Source organism: Triticum urartu, chromosome 4A, assembly GCF_056163025.1.
Source record: "Triticum urartu cultivar PI428250 chromosome 4A, HENAU_Tu73, whole genome shotgun sequence".
NCBI lineage: Eukaryota > Viridiplantae > Streptophyta > Magnoliopsida > Poales > Poaceae > Triticum > Triticum urartu.
Genome location: NC_141876.1, coordinates 157,063,032 through 157,085,952, shown reverse-complemented (window position 1 = coordinate 157,085,952; position 22,921 = coordinate 157,063,032). Strand labels below are relative to the sequence as shown.

General features: G+C 48.9%; 1 protein-coding gene across 1 annotated transcript; it reads left to right on the top strand.

Moving 5' to 3' along the window:
* The first annotated feature begins 14,997 nt into the window (after positions 1–14,997).
* On the top strand, positions 14,998–16,627 carry LOC147975225 (uncharacterized). Its single transcript, XM_087518062.1, has one exon. The coding sequence runs from the start codon at positions 15,532–15,534 to the stop codon at positions 16,267–16,269; it is 738 nt and encodes a 245-aa protein (XP_087374188.1). The 5' UTR covers positions 14,998–15,531; the 3' UTR covers positions 16,270–16,627.
* Positions 16,628–22,921: the final 6,294 nt, after the last annotated feature.

The window sequence follows — 22,921 nt, the reverse complement described above, 5'->3', positions numbered from 1 at the left end:
ATAAATGGGTTAAGCGTCAGTTTGGTTCATTTCTTCACAACATAACTGCTACACACAATGCAGTGAAGAAAAACCATTACTACCTCCATGAAGTTTTTGGTCGCACCTGGGCCATTCTGTCACATATGTATAGTGAAGAAGATCTCAAGAAAATGGGTCTCAAGGAAGACTTTGACTGGTCTGCACCTCCAGCGAAGAAATTCAAGAAGGTCAAGGTTCCTTCATTGGTGGCCAGCTCATATTCTTCATCGCGCGACACCGATGAGCATGAAGACTTGGACGACACTCGGCAGGCCCTTCCACGACACACGACCCCAACAACGCTGGCGCTCCTTCATCAACTTGATATTTTTCAGGGGCGTTAGTCCTCATTTTCGATCTTTTTGGTCATTTGATGACAAAGGGGGAGAATTTTGAGTTAGTCTTCAAGCGGGTCTGTCTATATGGGCGTTTTTCTGCTAAGTTACAACTCTTGTTCTTCTGAAACTTTATTGGATCGAGTTGTAAACTTAAACCCGATGGTGCTCTGATACTCTTGATGCTTTTTCTGCATGATTATTCTTCATATATGTTAATGCACGCATGTTGAATTACATCAGTCACCATATTTCATCATGCATTCCAAATTCTTCATTACGATATGTCAAATGCGTGTATGAACTACAAGATATAGGGGGAGATCTCCATGATTCTACTCTTCAAGTGTGCAATGCTTCAAAAGCAAATTCCTCACCATGCACATGTTCAGGGGGGATAATTTGGATAGAAAGGACAGGCGAAGCATGGCGTCTCCCACCTCTCCACCTCTCTCCCTCCCACCCTCCACCTGCTCCACCCAAAACCATGGCGATCTATAGTTTGATTCAAGATGGAAGGCCTCTTGCATTGGGACTTTGCCCCGGGCTTGGCCCTGGCAGATCAGGTGAGAAAAAAGTTTGGTTCTACGGTGCATTTCTCCCCCTCTCGCGACCCCAAGGAGTTTTTTCTTGTGGTTACTTTCTCATCAGCCTCATTCCCTCTCATAGAAGAATCTGTGGGTCTTGCACTCCAATGTTGCATTGGGGGTTTTCATGTTGGATTCAAAGTGCACAAGATTAATCCCTGAGCTTTTCGTTTCTCGGTGGCCAACAACAAGGTGGGACATTTCATTTACGGTCTCAAGGACCGAGTGTGGCCGGATTTCATTTGCCACTTTCATATGTTCAATGGCCGTTTCAATCGTGCCCCATCGTCCACTTCTAGTTGGCATGCGGATGCAGTATTACCAGAGCTAACTGCCCGACATCCTTTGGCTATTAAATCAAATTTGGATTTTCTCAAATCGGGCTCTTCAGTTTCGACATCTTCCATGGTCGAGCTTAGCAAATTTGCTTTGAAACCCATTGATCATATGGTTTTCTCCAACTCTCACGCTCATGAAGCTTCGACATCCTCTGTTCAACGTCCGGGCTTTCCAATTCATTTTGGCTCTTTTTTGGCAATGGATAATTTGGCCCCGGTTATTGAGGAATCATCTTCATTATCTTTAATGGAGAAATATACTCGTCAGGTGCATTTGGAGGAATCTGGTGATATAGAGTTTCTCCGTTTGGGCAGTTTTAATTGCTCCATTAATAGGCCTTATCCTCAAGCGCCACAATGTTTTCTCAAATCAGCTTTCAAATATGCCCCAACCCACTCTCTCTGGCCTCCTTGCTTCTTGGCCCATTATAAGATAGATTTGGCCCAGGCTGGATATTCCGAGGAAGATATTGATTTGATTAACGATAATTGGGCAGTTTTATGTTCTCGTTGCCTTCAATGGGGGCACAAAAATATTAACTGCCCGGCCAGAGTGATTTTTATCCACTGCTCCACTCCTGAACACAAGGCAAGAAATTGCCCCGCGTGGATTCCCATTGAATTCTATGGACCAAACATGGCAGTGAACCCGCCCAGTATCAATCTATCCAAATTTCCCCCGGCCGCTGCGATGCACCGCAAGAAACCCAATTCCAAATCCTATGTTCGTTGTGAGACTTGTGGGTACTATGGCCATGTGGCGAAATCTTGTCAACGGAAGCGGTGGCTCAAGCGATGGAAATGGATTCCCAAAATCCTGCCTAATGCCCAAAATACCCCTCACGCTTCCGCTTCTGCTCGGTTTCCTCAATCGTCACCGCCCTCTGCCTGCCAGTCGCCACTTCTATCACACCCGACACCCAAGACGCTCTTCCTCTGCTCCTCTGCCATGGCGAACTACCCCCTTAACCCGGTGTCGTTCCTGCCGCCGGGCTTCGCCGTCGAATCGGGGCCGGCCGATCGTGTCGTCCGCAGCGGGATGGTGGTTAGCCCCATTCCACCGCTCAACCAAGACTACTTGGCCATTGCGGATACCAGCGAGTACGTCCCGCTCCATCGCCGTGCTGCCATTCGTCAGGCTATCCAAGGTTTGCTCCACGAGGCTCAGCTTTTCACCACTGAAGTAAGTGACCATCCCTTTGGAATCGAAATCTTTGGATTTGTGGACTCCTTCATCTGTGATACTGCAGTTGCCACGCCACTAGAACTTGAGGATGAAGATCTGCTAATCACCTTTGTACCTCACCATGAAGCACTCAATCGCCGTACCACCACATTTGGTCCAGAGATTTGGCTGATGTACTTTGGGTTTCCTTATGATTACCAAACTGATTATTATGTCAATAAGTCTCTTGGTGGTTTTGGTGCTCTGGTCTCCTGGTACAATCCCCGCCAAGATCGTCGTTTCATGTTGATTAAGGAACGAGTGCTGAACCTGAGACTTGTGCCCAAAAGTTTTGTAGTGTGGCAGCTGGGTGGTGCACGCGACTGCTGGACGGTTCAGATCACGATCCTCAGGAGCAATGACTGGAACGGGCTCCTCCCTGAGGTGCTGCCGGCCGGCGAGGAGCCGCCGCCTGAAGACGGGAACCCACATCCTCAGTTTGGTCCTCATCTGACAGCGGAGCAGTTGTACCAACAGCAGGTGCACAACTGGTTAGTGTAGAATGCAGCTCCCCCCAATGGCACTCCAAATGTACCAGCTGATCAGAATAACCAAGACAATGGGGGATGGGGAGCATGGCCTGCCCCTCCTTCTCCACCTTTGCCGCAATTGCCACCTTTTCTCATGAACTTTCAAGCTTGGCTCGCTGCCCAGGGTCTGCAGGTTCAGGATGGCATTGTTCCTGAAAACAATGTCACGGATAATGCATTACAAGCTTGGCATGACTCGATCACAAGCTCCAATGACACTGATTCAACTCATTCCGTTGATATGATTGTGACCAACGCCTCGGATGTGCCTCAGCCTCATGAGGATGAAATCATAGTTTATGTCGAAGTCCACAGGCAGGGTCTGTGCTTTGGTCTGTCTGCGCAAGGTGATATGCTCATGTCTCTCCTGTTGAACACCCTGTCCCTCGCCAGCAACTAAATTCAGCCCTGTTCTCGGCTCTGCGCCGACTTGTTGCTACTTTTGGACCATGGGCCTCGGGTCTTGGCTTCAGGCAGGAATCTGTTCAGGTAGAACTGCAAGTGACACTTTCAGATGGCTGCATTCAGTTTTCTCAAGCTCAAGTGATGGATTCTACTGCTCAGGCAAGTCTGACAGCGGTTAATGCTCCACTGCCTCTCCCTGAACCAAATGTGCATTTGGAGGAGCTTGATATCTCAGGTGATGAGCACCTTACTGCCCTACTCCCACTCCCTGCCCCACTTGAATCTGTAGTGTCCGTACCCACCATGCCAACTTTGTCAATGTCTGCTAAGGCTTCTTTGGCTCTGCCTAGTGAGACTTCTCTCGATGAAGCTCCTCTTCTGATGCCTGAGGAAGGATCAAGCTCTGTGCCTACCACTGCACCTGCTCTAAAGCAACGCAAAGGCAAGATACTGGCCCCAATTGATACTGCTACTTTGCGTAGAAGCAACAGAACCAACAAATATGATGGCTTCCGGGTTTCTGCTACGTCTGCAGCACGCCCTGTCAAGTCCAAGGTCAAGACTCGTGTTCTGCCCGCTGCTCTGATGATCTCTAAAGATGCCAACTCTGTTGCATCCACTCTGGTGGTCCCCAACACTGATGATACACTTCCAGCTGTGCCTCCTCCAACTCCCATCGCCACGCTACAGGCCATTGGTACGGATCATTGCGCCGTGCCTGCTGAAGAGCTTACTGCCTCGGCTCTGTCCGAAGAGTAGGCGAGTTTTATTTCTATCCCGTTTCTGCAGTTATCTGAAACTTTATCTTTCCAATGCTTTTGCGTGACTGGAACGTACTTTGCTGGAATGTTCGCGGTCTTAATGCGCCTGAAAAACAATTAGCGCTTGGTAATGCGATTTGATCTAGTGGATGCGATGTGATTTGTCTTCAGGAGTCTAAAATGCCCTCGTTTGATGTTGCTGCCTTAAAATCCTTATGCCCCCAACATTTTGATCAGTTTGCGTTTATCTCTTCGATTGGCGCTTCTGGTGGCATCATTACGATTTGGAATAGCAGCGTTTTCACGGGGCGGGTCTTCTTGTTTGAAAGATTTGCGTTAGGCGTAGAGCTCACTTCTACGCAATCCAATCACTCTTGGAAGTTAATCAATGTATACGGCCCTTGTCAAGGTGAGCTTCGTGTGGCATTCACCACTTGGCTTTTTGAGTTGGATATCCCTAGCTTTGAAGATTGGCTTATTCTTGGCGATTTTAACTATATCCGATCACCTGACAATCGCAACACGCCGGGAGGCAGTGTGCAAGATATGTTCACCTTTAATGATTTCATACGTGAACAAAACCTTACTGAATTGCCAATCAAAGGGAGAGCATATACTTGGTCCAATATGCAACACCAACCACTTCTGGAACAGCTCGACTGGTTTTTCACCACACTGCACTGGACGCTCTCTTTTCCAAATACTCTGGTAAACCCGTTGGGGAAACCCGTCTCTGATCACACCCCCTGTAATGTCATCATTCAAACGACCATCCCAAAAAGCAAACTTTTCAGGTTTGAAACATATTGGATCGCCCACCCTGGTTTCATGGAGGTGGTGGAAAAAGCTTGGAAAAAACCTATCAAACATAACAAACGCTCCAACCATGCAGCGATTATTGGGCAGAAACTCAAGTCTGTGAGATATGCTCTCAAACATTGGAGTAAAAAGATATCCCGCCTATCTATTGCCATTGAAAATACTAACAAGCCCTCCTGGAATTGGACAGCATTGAAGATCACCGGCATCTTACTACCCCCGAATGAAAGTTTCATAGTATTCTCAAAAAAACACCTTCTAAGGCTCCTTCAATATCAAAAAGACTACTGGAAAAAACACTGCACCATTCGTTGGATTCAGTTTGGAGATGAGAACTCCAAATTTTTTCAAACTGTCGCTACTGAATGTTACCGGAGGAATTGCATCAGTTATCTTAAAGATGCGGACGGCGGGATTGTGGACGATCATGCTGGAAAAGAATCTGTCCTATTTGAGGCCTTTAAGGCTAGGATGGGACAAGCTAACCCTTTGCCCATGAAATTTAACTTAGATCATTTGCTCAAAGATGAAGAGATCTTCACCAACCTTGTGGCTCTGTTCACACATAAGGAGATTGATGATGTGGTGGCGGCCATGCCACCTGACCGCGCCCCAGGTCCTGATGGCTTCAATGGGGCCTTCCTGAAAGCTTGTTGGCCTATCCTCAAAGAAGATTTCTATCTTTTGTGTGATGAGTTCCATCGGGGAGGCCTCAACTTGGAAAGTATCAATGCTGGCTACATCACATTGATCCCCAAAATGAATGCACCTGACACGGTCAACGATTTTCGGCCCATAACGCTCCTGAACTGCTGTCTAAAACTGATCACTAAAATACTTGCCGATCGCCTCCAGAAAATTATCCTCAGCCTGGTGCATCAAAATCAATATGGTTTCCTCCGTGGACGATCCATTCATGACTGCTTGGCTTGGGCCTTCGAATATATACACCAATGTCAAGCTTCAAAGAGAGAAATTGTACTCCTGAAACTTGACTTTGCCAAAGCCTTCGACACAATTGAGCATTCTTCTATGCTTCTCATCATGAGGAAAATGGGCTTCCCTTCTAAATGGCTCACTTGGATGGAAAGCATCTTCTCTTCTGGCAAGTCCTCTGTGCTCCTAAATGGTGTGCCCGGTCGGCAATTCTCTTGCAAGTGTGGTGTGCGTCAAGGTGATCCCATGTCTCCCCTCATTTTTGTCATCGCAGCCGACCTCTTGTAATCGGCCATCAGTGAAGCGCTTGAGCAAGGTTTAATAAGCCACCCCATCCCTCCCAAGGGCAGTGCCAAGTACCCGGTGATCCAATATGCGGACGACACTATCATTGTCTTGCCTGCATGTCTTCGTCAAGCAGCTAAGATCAAGCAAATCCTTGAGGACTACGCCACCTCCATTGGACTTAAGATCAACTTTCATAAATCAACTCTCGTGCCTGTTAACACTCCGGTGGACACATGCAATGATATGGCCGCTCTTTTCGGGTGCACACAGGCCAACATGTCGTTTACATACCTGGGTTTACCCCTAGGGACCACCAGACCTTCTGTTCTTAACATGACACCTTTTGTGTGCAAAGCTGAAAGAAGGATCACCACAGCCATGTCCCTCATGTCGCATGCTGGTAGGTTGGCCTTGATCAACTCGATTATTACATCGCTTGCTATATATCCGATGGGTACCATGCGGTTGCCTCCAAAAATCGTTGCGCGGCTGGATAAAATACGGCGACACTGCCTGTGGACCAAAAAAACTACGGATGGCGTCAAACATAACTCGCTAGCTGCCTGGCCCATGGTGTGTAGACGCAAATCTAGTGGTGGTCTCGGAGTTCTTGATTTGAAAGTTCAAAACGACGGCCTGCTTCTGAAGTTTCTACACAAGTTTTACAATAGGATGGATATCCCTTGGGTGCAGCTAATCTGGGATACATACTACGTCGATTCGATCCCCCATGCTACGGATGCATGTGGTTCCTTCTGGTGGCGAGACCTGGTTCTCTTAATGCCAATATACCGCGGAATCACTAGTGTGCATATAAAACAAGGCACATCTGCACTCTTTTGGAAGGATAGCTGGAACTATGAGATCTACGCCGAAAAATATCCGAGAGCTTTCTCGTATGTCACCAATGAAGATCTGTCGGTCAGAGACTTCTTAACTGCCCCCATGCTGCATGAAACCTTCCAACTTCCCCTCTCCGTGCAAGCTCATGAGGAGGTCAAACTGCTGCAACTCGATGTCGCAGCTGTGAGGTTTGAGGAGCATAATGATGTTTGGTCGTACTGCTGGGGGGCGACCGAGGTCAAAACGGCCAAGTATTACAAATTCTTCTTTCGGGAGGTGATTGCTCATATAGCCTTTCGATCGCTGTGGCAGACCAAGTGCACCCCAAAAATCAAAGTCTTTGGTTGGTTCTTATTGTCAGATCGCCTCAATACACGTAACATGCTTAAAAGAAGGCACTATAACATTGGTTCAAACTTTGACTGCTTGCTTTGTGGCCTGCATATTGAAGAAACGGTAGAACATCTGTTCTTCCACTGTACCTTTAGCAAAGTGTGTTGGCGACGCTTGGAAATAAGCTGGGCCGTGGTGGGAGACAAGTTGGATTTGGTGAGGCAATTGAAGGAATGACATCCCCGCAAAATGATCATGGAAATCTTCTTGGTTGCTGCTTGGAGCCTATGGAAGGAGCGCAACAATAACCATTTTAGACATATTGCACCCTCGGTGACCTCTTGGTGGGCTCGGTTCAAGACTGATTTTTGTAACATACAATATAGATTACCTGCTCATAAGAGACATGTGGTCTCTTCCATCTTGCAAAACCTACCACGGGACCCTCCATAGTACTTGGTCTAGATTTTAGTTCTAGACCTTCACTACCACCCCCTGTAATTACCACCATGTAATAGCTCTTTGTTATTTCAATATATATGCAGTAGGAGCCTTTCCTAGTGTCTCCACTTTCAAAAAAAAAACATGTTCAGGGGGAGTTCTTCTAAATCTTGCAATCAAATTCCTCAATATCAGTATTTACACTTCATATGTTTATCCCCGTTGAAAACTTAACCTATATTGTCATCAATCACCAAAAAGGGGGAGATTATAAGTGCATCTAGTGCCCCTTAGTGATTTTGGTGTATTGAAGACTTATATGTTAAGGGACTAATGCATTTTTGAGTGTACACATGTCTATAAGTCTATGAAGAGTTTGATATTTACAGAGAAAATCGACCCCTAAAAATGAAGTTCTTCGACTGAAGACTTTGGATTTCTGAAGACTTTGAAAGTGAAGAAATTGGTGTGACCTTGAAGACTTGGTATTCATTTGAGGAATATGAAGCGTGAAGACTTTTGCTTTCGTAGTTTCATTTTCTCTTTCTTGAGTCATAGGAAACACCGTACTGTTAAAGGGGGTCGAGGAAATACTAAGGAAAAATTTCCATGTGATGCTCAACTCAAAATCCTACACCTACCAATACCTTCGAGTGAAGCCATTGGAAATCTCATACAGTTCAGTCATATTCTTCAGTGACAAAGATGGAGTTCTTCTGTTCTCTGAGGAATTTGTTCTGGCTGAGGAGTTAGGAATTCGCCAGTGCGGATTGCCTACATAGTGAGGAACATGATAGCCCTGAGGATTTTGATACTCAAAATTCCAACCGTTGTTGTGCTATGCGCCAGCTGTCCCAAAATATCTACCCACCTAACGGTCATATCATTGAAGGGCATTTATGTCTTATCATGTCGGGATGCTCCCTAGGCTATAAATAGTTGCCCCCTACAACCACTAGCTGGTTGGCTGCTCCGAGAGAAACTGACACTTGTCATTTGAGAGCATCCCATCCTCCGAGGACTTTGACCGAAAATCATCAAGTGAGGAAAACCAAAACCCAAACCCAAACACCTACAAACCCAAAGTGATTGAGCATCACTGAAGAGATTGATCCTGTGTGGATCCGATGCTTGTTACCTTTGAAGACTGTGCTTCTTCTAGACGGTTAGGTGTCAAGGTCTAGAGCATCCAAGAGGAATTGTGGATTGCCGAGTGACCAAGTTTGTGAAGGTTCGGAAGTCACCTGAAGACTTACCACGAGTAATTGGGTGAGGTCTGTGTGACCTTAGCTCAAGGAGAATACGGTGAGGACTGTGTGTCCGGGACTGGGTGTCCTCAGGTTTAAATACCTAGCCGCTCCAACCAGACGTGCAACTGAGTCAGCAGTTGGAACTGGTCTACCAAATCATTGTCTTCACCAAGCTTACTGGTTCTATTTCCTCAACTCTTTCATTTCCTCATAACTGTGTTGAGTGCTTGTTCATATCTGTGCTTGAAGACTTTGACTGAAGACTTTCTTAAATTCCTCAGTTCAATTTCTTCAGTCTGTTTGTCTTCATCCTGTGTTATCCTATGCTTATGTTTCCTGTACTCTGTGCTTGTCTTCATTTCATCATGATGACTATGCTTGTGCTCTGTTATGTTTACTTTTGAGTACTTATTCCGCTGCTAGTAGTTCTTCGCTAAGGAATTTCCTCACCTGCAAATTCCTCAGTGAAGAATTCATAAAAATCGCCTATTCACCCCCCCCTCTAGTCGATATAATGCACTTTCACTCGGTCTTGAGGAGTCCGAGCGCTTCGCGCGGGAGAAGGAGGCCGCCCGCCACGCGAAGGAGCGGCAGCGCCTACTCCGCCGCCTCTTGGGTTACATGTCATCCACGTCGAAGAGCGGCACCACCTCGGATGACGGCGATGACCCTCCCGCCGCCGATGCGTACACGGGGGAGATGGACCGCCGACCGCAAGGGAAAGGGCCCAGCCAAACTGTGAACTCCAACCGCCTCCGCATTTTAGCTACTTTTATTTTCTTTGTAGTAATCGGATGAACAATTTCTTTTGGGTCCGATTGGTACCATCAAACTATGATGTAAATTAATCATTCGATGTCGATCTACGTTCTTTTGTTTGCGCTGTTGCATGGATTACATGGATTTGGTGCAGGCAATTTGGGGACTATGGTTGGGGACAACGAAATATTGTCTGATCATTGCCAGCGGGCGTGTCTGGATTTGTCCGCGAGCCTATAGAGACTCAAATTAGGCAATTGCAGATGTGGATACTCTTATGGGATATATAGATTTTTGTCTACTCATCAAGAGGCAGTGAAGGAGGAGCTCTGACCACTGCAAATATCCTGTGAATGGGTAGAAAATCACAACAATACTAGCAAGGTACCTTTACAGACAAATGAAATAATATAAATCTTGCATAACAAAAGGCACATATAATTGGATCAATTATTGCTCAAAGTGATATCGGGCAAAACCCTAGGTTACCCGATGTTCATGAATTAGAGGGAGGTTCATAGGGAAACACAAAGAACATGGAGAAATCAAAGGAAAAAACACTCTATTGGACAAGATTCACTCCAAGTACTCCCCAAATCACAAGCAATACAAGAGGTGCATCAAGATCCAAGAACAACAAGAGAAATCCCAAGGATCAAGAGGTGCATCAAGATCCAAGATATAAGATAGTTCATCCAAATCTCATGGAGAGATGGGTCTTGACTCCATGGGCGGATCTTCCCTAAAAAGGGGTCTTGAATCCCAAGGATCTTCTCCAATGAAGCTCTTGAACTTCAATGGAGTGTCCCTCTCTCAAATGAAACCCCACAAGTGGAGAAACATGAGCTAAGCTCTAGTGTTTAGATCTAATCCTAGCTATCCCTAAATGGAGGAGGAAGGAGGGTATATATAGGTCCAAGGCATGAATGGGTGAGTAGGGGCGAAATGGTAATGTATGGGCAAAGCCCAACAGCTGCACGCAGGCAACTCCATGTGCACGGGGTAAGTGGAGCCCGTGCGCATGGGGTATTCAGAGAGCCGGCGACTTAACGCGTGTGCACGGGCTTGTACCGTGGGCATGGGGTCCAGTGGCCCGTGCGCACGGGGTATCCAGAGGCTTCGCAACTCATCACCTTCTCGTAGACACCCGTTGGTGCTTGTGGAACCTGGCCTTCTTCTCGACGGTTCCTTCTCTGCTTCCAAGATTCCCTCTTGGATGGTGTAGTCATTCTTTTCTGCATGAACTCCTCCTCGACATGTATGAAGCACCAATAACACCTATCCATGCACACGAGAGGAGTGTCAAATAATATACCATCCTCGAAGGAGTCAAGTGAACATGTGTAAAGAAGATGATTCACCTTTATGTATATGAGGTAGATGTGGTACGTGTCATTTGCCAAGCAAACTCTCGACATGATGATGTGTGTAGAATGCTCCGCATCACAAACCCTCAATTTGAGTGCCCAAAACACGTCTTGCATTAAGGGGGCGATGACTGATGAAGCAAGAGTGTGATGGGTGTTGTTCCTTTGTTGTATGTTGTGTAGAACCATGTGACACTGGTTCAGACTTTTGTGGTGTCTATATACTAGTAGTGTTGTCTGATGGCCTTGAAACCTGGAAATTGTCTCCGGAAATCAAGGGAAGGCAATCATGAAACTAAGATATGGATCAGCTCTAGCTAACTCTTCTCTTCATCCAGTCCGGTCCTGTCCCAAGTGTTCAGGTGGTCCTAACTAGTGACAGTGTCATCTAGAGAAAAAAAAAGGCTGCTGAGACTAAGAGGGCTGAAAACATTGATGGGCATAGGCACCATGCACTTGGGTGTTCATTGCTAATCATGGCCCTGTAAAAGCCAGCTTTTGAATTGTATATCCTTTCATCTGATAACCAGTGAAACATTCCTCCTGGGGCTCATCATAAGTGAGCTTCTCAAGCTAATCATTGCCATCTCCAAGTGGGAGAAGACCAAAGATTATTTAGTTTTTATAACACATGATTATTCAGAAAAAATAAATTTGTGAGGTGGGATCAATGCATCCTGCAAAATCTATTTCCCCCCTAATTCTTATTGGCATTTGATGGATTTCATCGTCATCTTCTTCTTCTTCTTCTTCTTCTTTTCTTTTAGTGACTCAAAAGAGTTGTCTTTGTTGTGGTGCAATGTTTATGATTGAGCTCATAGCAAAGCATGCACTTTCTCTATAATGATTTATTTATGCCTTTTGGTACGCTCTTGACTAAACTGTGCTAATCTTTACGCAAATAAAGGGTATTAGTCCCCGTGTGCTGCCGACAAGTTTTTTCTTCTTCTAACATATATGTATGCATTTTAAGTTTGAAAAAAGCATATATATGCATCTTCCTACCCTCCCGTCCGGACAAGTGATGTCTTTCTCAAGAATTCATCAGGACTGCTAGCTTGAATGTGTCACTGAAAAAAACATACTCCTACTTGAATGTGAAAAGATACATAATAAGACCATATGAGTAAATATTGTAGTCTGTGTTTGCATGTGTGGTTTGTACACATGTGCATCTGCATTTATACGGTTGGTGAGGAAATGGTCAAGAATGAGCTGAGAACCTTTGGTCTTTTTCCAGTCCAGTACAGTCTATGATGTGTGTGCAACAAGGTGGTATGTTGTACACGACTCTTAGGTCAGGACCAGGCAAGCATTCCTACCATCACCTAGGACTACTAGCTACAGTACTCCTCTCCAATTATTTTTGCTATGATCTGAACGTACCTACAACCATCTCTAATTAAAATACTTTTTTATCTGTGATGTGTAATTATTTTGTGCAAAGACCAGAAGTGCCCAGTCTCCACTGCAATGGATTGAGCCTGCCTACTAGAGTGCTAGTAGTATCATGTGCAATGGATTATGTCTAGCATGTGCTTAAGTATACTTACACACATCATAGCCCTTGTCTCGAGGTGATTAAAGGCTTCAATCAAGCCCTAAAAGGTTTGGAGAGGAAAGCTGGACCATGTGTTTATGCGCGTGCATTGAACAGAAACAATGGGCATGCTACTCAGTAATCTCTGAACAGCTGTAACGGCGAATAAAGGCAGCCACATCATCTGCTGCTGACGCACATCACTGAAAATGTAGGGTTATAATTTTAATCCTAAAAAACAATGGTACTGTAACTCAATTTTGGCGTCAGTTTTGTATATTGGTGAGAGAGAATCTTGGACCTCCCCAACCCCAACGATCGAAAACTTGAAACAAGGCCGGTCACCAACGCCAGCACGGTCAGGTCAGAAAACCATTCCAAGGCATCCGTTTTCTACTTGAATAGACTGGATTCCTTAACCCTAATTAGGTCACCTAAGCTGATGAATGTGCTGCAATCCAATCCACAGGTCCCTCTTTATTTTAAGGTCTTTCTCAGTCCCTCTTTCTAGAGGACAATCTCGTTTTTGTTTTTGGTGAAGCAAACAGCCGAGTCTCTCTCTCACTCACACACGCGCATACACACAATAAGGCCAACTTCAGTGCGCGACTTGTTCTGTTTGGGTGTGTCCGTTTAAAATAAAATGAACAAATCAGACGACCCAGCGCGCGGACGCAAATAGACTTTTGTTTATTTTCTGTTCGCTTTCGACCCATCCTTAATTTAAGTTAGGCTGCTTTTGGGGTGAAAAGAACAGCGCAAGGACGGGCGGTCCGTGTGTACGTGTCCTCCCATGACCCGCGAGTCGGTGGCACAAGGACCCCTTTTTCTATCCAACCCTCCCTCCTCCAGCCGCACCCCCGCCACTCTTCTCTCTTCTTCACACTCTTGCTCTTCACCGCCACTGCCATTGCAGCTGCGCAGTTCGGACGCACGCTCGCCCAACCCCCTTTCCCTCGACGCTCCCAAGCTATCCAACCACGGCCACCTGATTTACGCATCCCGTGGCCGGATTTGAAGCGAATCCGGTCGGTCTTGAGCTCGCCCGGCTGGGGGAGGCCGCGCCGCGCCATGGACTGGCCGGGCACCGGGCCGGACGGCCCCGGCAAGGCTGCATGCAGGTAGTGGCTCCTCCTCTAGCTGCTCGGATCTACACCGTCAGTGGTCCGCCGACAGATACAAGAATGGTGGGCGGCCGGGCTCGATGCTAGCCCAAAATCTTGTCGGCGCACTGTTGCCACTCATTAAGTGTGACGACTGCCCAAATAAGGTCGTGCGCCGCGTGTCTACAACGCCGGAACATTTCGAATGTGTGTCCATCAAGTGCTTAAACGATGGGGTATGTGCTACTTTAGCTTCGGTTGCGCTCTCGAATTTGACTAGCTGTGCTAAGTTAAAATTTTATTGTGTAGAATGGATACAAGTTTTGATATTGAAAAGAAGAGTACATCGATATATTGATTGAGCGCAGTTTAGTAGAAGTTCGTGCACTTTTAACTAGCATAGAGGCTAGAGATGACACTAGTGCACTAGTTGCTAGAATAAAGGCTAGACATGAGACTAGATGTGAGAAAACAACATCTACTTCTTTATACTCGAAGAAAAAAGAAGCACGCAAAATCGAGGAGCCTCCGCAGATCAACAATGAATGCATCGAAAAGACACTAATCCAACTTACAGAAGCAGTTATGGAAGTTGGATATCTTCTAAATGTATTCTTGTTTCTTTGTCTTACTTTTCTAGTGAAAATTTGATGATATATCCCATGTATAAAAAATCAATGATAATGGACTTGCAAAAAATATACGCGGACAAGATGCGGCCAGAATGCGTCCGCGCGTTGGGTGCACGACCACCGCATCCTAAAAACTGTCCGGACACGATCTCATTTTCCTATCCAAACGGATAAAATCCGAGCGAAATGAACGTCCGTTTGGGGGTGGAGTTGGCCTGATGAGACTAGCCACAATGGAGAGTAACATACACTATTAACATACACGTATCCCTAGACTATGTTATTATCTTCATAGTGGGTAGTAGTAACTTAAGTGTGATAACATGCAAAGATTCATTTATTAGGTTATAGACTCATATTGCATTGGAAGATGTGATGTTACAGTAGCTAGCTAAGTTATTACAATTACCTCTCTCCTCATTAATTCATTCCCACATAAACAAATTTGCTGAGTTGGACTCGATGTTGCTGGTGAGTCCACGAGAACCTCTCCCGTCCCATGCCATGTGATGTGAAGGCGTGTGTCTCCTACCTCCTCCCTTGGACGCAGAGCCCCGTGCTTTCCCCCCCTGCCTCTCTCCGCCTTATCATCACCACACATGCGATTCAGTAAACAGATTTCACTGCACTGCACTGCACCATTTGTTTTGCTGCCCCCTGCCTCTCTCCCTTCAGTTTGAGAGGAGTCTCCCTTCTCCTTCCCTCTTCTTTGATTGCTTCCACTGTTGCTCATCCTTTCCTTCTTCTTCTCTCCGTATGTCCATGTGTCTCCTGCCCTGATTGACTCCTTGCCTCCAACCCCTCACTCACTGTTCTTGGTGGCAGCTTCTTCTTTCTGTTAGGTGTCAGGTTCCTCTGGTCATCGGTCCGAGCTTTCTAGATTCAGCTTCGCCTCTGTTCGTCTGAGTGGGAGGAGTATCTGTGCTTTGCTTGGCCTCCCGCCAATGGTGAATCCGACTTAGTTTGCCGTGGAAGAAAGGAAAAAGAAACTGCTGCAACTGCAAGGGGGAGAAAAAAGATGCGGGGTTTGAGTAGGCTAGGCGTCGGGCTCACGGTGGTGTCCGCGCTCCTCCTCCTCGCGCTCGCCGCCGAGCTCTACTACCTCCTCGTGCACAAGCGCCGCCAGCGACGGCGCGCCGCCGCCGTCTCCGACGCCGCCTCCTCGCCCTCCTCCTCCTCCTCCCGCGAGCTGCTCCAGCTCTTCTGCTTCAAGAAGCCGCCCGCGCTCGCCTCCGCCTACGCGCAGGAGACGAGCGAAGCCGTGGCCGAGGTCGTCGTCGACGAGGATGACGACGACGACGACGAGACGGTGGAGGCGCAGCTGATGCGGCTGGGCAGCCTCGTCGGCCCGCCGCGGCTGCTCTTCACCATCAAGGAGGAGACCAAGGAGGACCTCGAGTCCGAGGACGGCCGGAGCAGGTGCGGGAGGAGCCGGAGCCTCGGCGACCTGCTGCATTGCTCCGAGACGCCGTACCTCACGCCCGCCTCCTCGCCCCTCCCGCCGGCCATGGAGAAATCGTACAACCCGCTGTTCGAGTCGCCGGCCGCGGTGGCGGCGTCGCCGCCGCCCAAGCTCCAGTTCCTCAAGGACGCGGAGGAGAAGCTGTACCGGCGGGCACTGGCCGAGGAGGCGAAGAGGGCGCGGGGGTCGCCGTCGCCGGCTGCCGGCGAGGAGGACGGCGGCGGGTACATCACCATCGTGGTGGGGAAGAACACCCGGGTCATCCCCTTGCCCTCGCCTCCCGGCAGCGCCTGAAAAAAGGTGGCCTTTGTTAACTCGTCTGATGCAGATGCAGAGTCAGTGAGTCAGTCAGTGTTCCGTTCTAGCGTAGCCTCTGTGCTGTGATCTTTTTTTGATCATTCCAATTGGATGATTGGATGTACATAACATGAACATGGCGAGGAACTCAGAACTTGGGATCAATCTTTTCTTCTACTAGTACTTCTATTTGTGCTATGTGACTTGTGACTTCAAGGTGCAAGTTAATTACAGTACTGTGATTTTGTTGTTGTAGGAGGCAAAACATTTGCACTCTTATGTTATGTATGATGAACATAAATGGAGTATCATATCATCCCAGATCATTAGAATATCATTCTTTTTAGGAATTTCATTAATCTTAATGTAATGAACTGTGAGGACATATGCTCTCTTCCTCTTTTGATGGGTTGTACGTAGTAGAAAATACTACTCTATATTATCTACTCATCCATGAGAACAAGAGGAATGGAGAGAACATTATCTGAAGAGAAGCTCCATGCCGACTTTGCCTGACAATGAAACTTTTGACTTTATACTAGTGTGTAATACAAATTCCTTGCAACTTCTGCCAAGCATATTTTGACCCCTTTCTACTCTCATGCCACCACCTTTAATTAGTTTTTTTTGTTCACAACGCAAATTATTCCTTGGCAGTTTTGTCAAGTCTTCTCTGGTCTTTTTGAGCTGTCCTCCGGTCACAACTTTGTTCATACTGCTTTAGAACAATGAAGGAGCAGGAGGAACAAATGCAATCACCCCCTTTTTCTGATGCCGGCAATGATCTTTAGGCCTTTCTAAGTCCAACAGTCTCTAGTCCCGTCCCCCCCCCCCCCCCCCCCCCCCCAATTCTCTCTGCAGCGAAAGGTGATTGATATATTCTCATTGCCTTCTTCATGTGGGTTGATACAATTGTTCTACTAGAAAGAAATGGCAGCCTCCTGCCTTTGTCCACTTTAATTGCGTTTAGTTTAGTCTTTCCATCCATCCATCCATCCGGCTCTTTTGAGATTTGAGACCATGATTTGTTTTATCACGTGTTCTACTCTGATTGTATTGGTTTGGTTTGTAGAATTAAAGTTTAAGTGAAAGGTGCGGAAAAGATTCCTAGACAAAATTTTCCCTTTCATATCTTGTTCGGTGAATGGGAACGAGGGCGACGGGGCGGGCGAACGGGCGCACGCCCGTGCGCGAGGCCGCGACGGCGCCGGCCGCTGCCGGTGATCAGCGGCGCGTCGGCGGGCGGTTTTGGGCGCTTGCCGATTCCGACGACGACGATGCGGACGACGATGGGGATGCGTCCCCGGCGGAGTCGCCGCCCTCTCCGACTCCTTCGGATCTTATTTGTGATTTGTTTCACGCAGGTTACAATGAGGAGGAAGTAGCAATGACGATTGATCGAGTACTCCCTGCGGACGATCCGGCGCGCATCGGTCTTCACGCGAGCAAGAAGAACAAGATGACCTGCCGGGTTGTTCATCGGAGGACGGCGGCGTCGGCGCTAAGACCTTGGAAGGGTCTCCTACCTAAGGTGAGTCTTCCGAATCTAACACTTTTCGATTTGATTAGACCGGAATCGTGGATTACTGTGAAGAAGAAGAAACTCGCGAGGCGGATCGAGCATCGACTGGCACCGGCGGCGCCTGTGTTGGCCGCGCCGGCGACCGGGATCTCGGAGATGAGATCGATGCGTTTGAATTGCCTGTTGGGCTGCGCTGGGCTGGCTCGGAAGGAGTCGGGGCCGCGAGGAGATGGGCCAGGGTCAGATGGGTATGAGGCCCATGCTGTACCGGTCCAGGATCCTGCCCGTATTGATGTTGCATGCACGATCGCAGACGATCGGGCTGATTTTCCTCGTGCGCCGTCTCCTGCTCGGCTTAGGGTTCATCGGTGCGGCACCCGTGGTTTCCCGAAGTGTGGTGCTAGCCGGGCTAGGAGAATCCGGCCGCTCCTGGGAATGACCGGACGCGGTGCTGTGGCGCAGCCGCCTCCCAAGAAGTTGGCGCCCTCCGCTACCGCTGGACGTGGCGGGTCGGCTTCCTCTGCTGCTGGATGTGGCGGGCCGGTTCCCTCTGCAGCTGGACGAGGCGGGACGGTTCTGCCGCCGGCGGCGGGCGCTGGGCGTGGCAGCCTTGCGCCGCTTGGCCAGAGGCCGGTGGCGGGCGGGACTGTGCGGCTGGGCAACCCAGGACGTGGCAGCAGCAATTTGGGAGTGTGGCCGCCGGGGCATCTACCTGTGCAAATGCCTGCTGGTAGGGGCAGGCTGAGGCCTCCGGCGCCGGGTGCGGTACCAGCTGCTCAGATGGCCGCGGGTCGTGGTGGACCTCGGCCCCCTGCGCCGGCCGGTGTGGATGTTGCTGGCCGGGGCGGTGTTCCTCCTAGGAGTGCGCCGACTGCTACGAGCGGTCAATCTCGGGCGCCTCCGCCTCACTTCGTCGCGAGGCCAGTTCAGAACCGGTCGGGTCCGGCGCAGAATAAGCAGAATACTAGCGCCAATGAGTCGCATGCTCCGCCCCGAGGCCAGTAGGGAGATGATGGATATGATGCGTACGGAGGTGGACAAAATCGTGGTTCCTCTTCCACTGGAGGAGGCCGTGGTTACGCCTGGTAGAGTGACGGGTCTACTGAGAGACCATTCCTCGGTCCTCCCGGTGGATTTGTCGAAGGAGCCTCAGGTCCGGACAACCGCCAGAGAGGGGGCTACCGCGGACATCGTGGGGGTCGGGGTGGCCGTGGGAGGTATCGCCGGCAACCTCCGCCCCCGGCTGTTGGTGACCACGTGGCGGCGGCAGTGGAGACCGATCACGCTCAGTCTACGGACATCACTACCCAGGCGATGGAGGTGGTGACGGCCCTGGCTAGTGTGGAGGTACCTGCATCCGGGACGGTGGCTGAGGTTTCTGACAGGTCTGATTCTGAGAGGGCGGCCAAATGGGCGCGCAAGAAAGAAAGGATGCTTTGCTACCGTTGTGGTGAGAAGGGCCACTTCATTGCTGAGTGTGTGGCGGAGCTATGTGAGTCGTGCGGCAAGCCAGAACATACATCTGGGGAATGCCCGTTTTTGCGTGACCAGGCTCCGGCTCTGACAATGTATGGAGTATATTGTGCGGAGCTGATGTTCTTTGAGTCCCCGGCAGCGCGAGAGATTCCGGAGGAGACACAGAGCATGACCACCAGGATTGTGAAAGCGACCCAGGGTGAGGTGACTGAGGCTCAGATTGTGCGGAGGCTTCAGGAACTGGCACCGGGTGAGTTCCAGTGGGAGCTGGTTGCTCTCGAGGACAATGTCTTTAGGGTGGATTTCCCCTCTGTGGATGATTTGCAGAGGCTGCTGAGCTTCGGTCTGTGTAGGGTTCTTGGCACTAAGTGCATCCTGGAATTTCACGAGTGGAAGAAGGTGGAGCCTAAGGGCAAACCACTTACGCAGGTCTGGTTGAGGTTTTTGGGAGCCCCGTCCAAACCGTTGCAGGGTGTTCGTGTTGTGGCCAGCATGGGTATTATGGTTGGGAAGACGGAAAGAGTAGATATGGCTTTTACTCGAGCTCATGGAGTTGCCCGGCTTCTAGTGAGTGTTCTGGATATTGAGTTTGTACCGGATAAGGTCAACTGGACTTATAGGGGAGAGGTTTTCTCCCTCGAGATTGAGTTTGAGGACACTGATCTGTTTGCTGAGGCCACTAATGGGAATGACGTGGATATGCACGAGGGTGACGACAGTGCGGGTGCTAGGGGGCACCGACTGATGAGTCTTCGAGGGAGGAGACTAATGGTTCTGGTCCCAGTGCTTAGTTGCCCGGGGTTGGGTCCGGGGTTGAGCTGGCACCTTCACCATCGGTGCCTATGACTTCGCTGAGGTTTGGGTCCTTCGAGCCAGCCTCTGCCCCTCCCAGACTTTGGAGCGACAGGGTGGATTCTGATGATGTGTTCGAGCATACGCTCCCTTTGTTGGAGTTCGAGGGAGCTGGCGGGTCTTTGCTTGGACCTATGGTGACGGCATCGTCGCCGAGGACTTTGGTTGGAGCGGGGGACGTTGAGCCCTTGGTTGCTTCTCCTCCCCCTGTCCCACCTGTGGTCGAGGTTCCGGAGATGATGTCTACGCCCGAGTGGGGGCTTGGGGAGGGGAGTCGGGGCAGGTGGCCTCGATAACTCCCATCTCTCTACCGTCGTCGGTGATCCAGGTCTTGGAGGCGTCGGCGGGTGCTGCGACAGGTGGTTCGAGGCAGGTGGCCTCGGCTATTTCGTCCCCGGTGGCGGCGACGGCGCCCGCGACCTCTGTGGCGCTGGGGGGGGAGGGTTCGGGCAGGTGGCCCTGACTACTCCTTCTTCTGCGACGGTCAGGAGGACCATCTCGCCGACGACGCCGGCGCGCCACTCGGCGCCGAGGGATGGGGCAGGAGGAGGGAGCGGGCAGATGGCCCCAGCTGTCCCGTCTCTTGTCCTTCCCGTGGGGCACTTGTCCGAGGGGCTTGGGAGCCCGTAGCCGCCTCCTCTGTTTACTAGAGAGGAGGTTGTGGCCTTTGGCGGGATCCCGGACCCGGTCTCGATGGGGAGACGGATGAGTGCTCGCGTTCAGGAGCTTCTGGAGGTGGATGATATGCAGCAGCAGTGCGCTATGAGGGCGGCCAAGCTTCACGATGCTGCGATATCTTCTGGTATGTCCGTCAACATATCTAATTCTTTATTGCATTTTTCTCATGAGGAGATTATTAATAATGCAAACCAATTAGGAGTTACACTAGGTGTTACTGATAGTGAGATCTCCAATTCGGTGAATGATATGTTAGATTTGGAGGCGGAGCGTGCCTTAGAGACTATTCGTAATCTTGCAGCGGTTGAACCCATGAATGATGAGGAGATTGATGCGTTAGGGGTTAGAGGGCTAGATAATCTGTGTGCGGATCTAGCACCTTCTAATCATGAGTCTGAGGACGATGATGTGCCCCCAGATGTTGCAGCTGTTAGTTCCGTTGAGCCTGGTTATGAGGACCGGGTGACAGAGCCCACTAAGCCAAAGCGTAAGTAAAAACGGAAGATTTATCCCGATTCTGCAGTTCGTAGGAGTGCTAGGATTCAGACTACTAAAAAATTCCATGATGAAATATGAAAGGAATCTTTTGGAATAGCAGAGGTCTGAAAGACTTGGCTAAAAGAAGGTTTCTTGCTGAGGCTTCTCTGGAACATCGGTTAGATTTTATTGCTCTATCGGAAACCGATTGAGATAATTTTGCGCCGCAGTTTCTATCCTCTCTTGCGGGTGGTATTGATTTCGATTGGCATTGCCTCCCTCCACAAGGAAGATCGGGAGGTATCTTACTGGGTGTGAGATGCGATTCCCTTGAAGTCCGAAGTGTAGTAATGGGCGACTTCGCGGTAAAGTTTCGAGTTAGGTCTAAAGTTGATGGGTTCAACTGGGCTTTGGTGGCGGTTTATGGTGCCGCACAACCCGAACTTAAACCGGAGTTTCTGGCGGACCTTGTTCGAATCTGTGGGTCCGAGCAACTTCCGATTTTGGTCGGGGGTGATTTCAATATCATTAGGAGGAGGGAGGAGAAAAATAATGATAACTTTGACGGCAGGTGGTCGTTTATGTTCAATACCATTATTGAAAGCATGGATCTGAGGGAGATAGAGCTTTTTGGTAGAAAGTTTACCTGGGCTAATGCTCTGCCAAACCCGACATATGAAAAGCTTGATCGAGTTCTCACGAGCGTGGAGTGGGAACAGAAGTTCCCTCTTGTTACGGTGCAAGCTCTCACGCGGGGAATTTCTGATCACACACCATTGTTCGTCGACTTAGGGGAGCCGAACCATATGGGAAACAAAAACACCTTCTCATTCGAGATGGCCTGGTTTGAATGCGAGGGGTTCTTGGACCTCATAGCCAGGGAATGGGCTAAGGGTGTAGGAGGTAGGACGGCGGTCGAGCGTTGGCAGAATAAAATTAGGCATTTGAGAAGTTTCTTACGGGGTTGGGCTAAGCACCTCAGTGGGGTGTATAAGATCGAGAAGGATAGGCTCCTTTCTCTTGTACAGGCCCTGGACATAAAAGCCGAATCCGCGATTTTGCTGCCTCCGGAGCTCCAGGTTAAAAATGAGGCGGAGAAGAGGTTGAAAGAACTTCTCCGCGAAGAAGAATTGAAGTGGGCTTTGCGAGCTAAGGTCCGCAAAGTGATCCAAGGGGACGCGAATACTCAATTCTTTCACCTCATTGCTAATGGTAAGCACATAAAGAAGCGGATTTTTCAACTTGAACAGGATGAGGGTACTATTTTAGGTCAGGATAATCTCAAAACCTATATTACCGATTATTATAGACAGTTATTTGGACCTCTGGAGGATAATTGTGTGTCCCTCGATGAGTTCAGGACTGAGGATGTGCCTCAATTGTCTGATGCCGATAATGATATCCTGGTTGCCCCATTCTCAGAGAAGGAGGTGTTTGATGCTATTGCACAAATGAAAAACAATAAGGCTCCCGGATCGGATGGGTTCCCGGTCGAGTTCTATAAAAAGTGTTGGCACATTATTAAAGGGGATTTACTACCTATGTTTCATGATCTATTCTCTGGACAGGTTCAATTATTTCACTTGAATTTTGGAACTATCACATTGCTCCCTAAGAAAACGGATGCTGTGAGAATTGAGCAGT

Excerpts from the sequence above, each read along its gene's own strand:
- LOC147975225 (XM_087518062.1), top strand. The coding sequence starts at position 15,532 with ATGCGGGGTTTGAGTAGGCTAGGCGTCGGGCTCACGGTGGTGTCCGCG.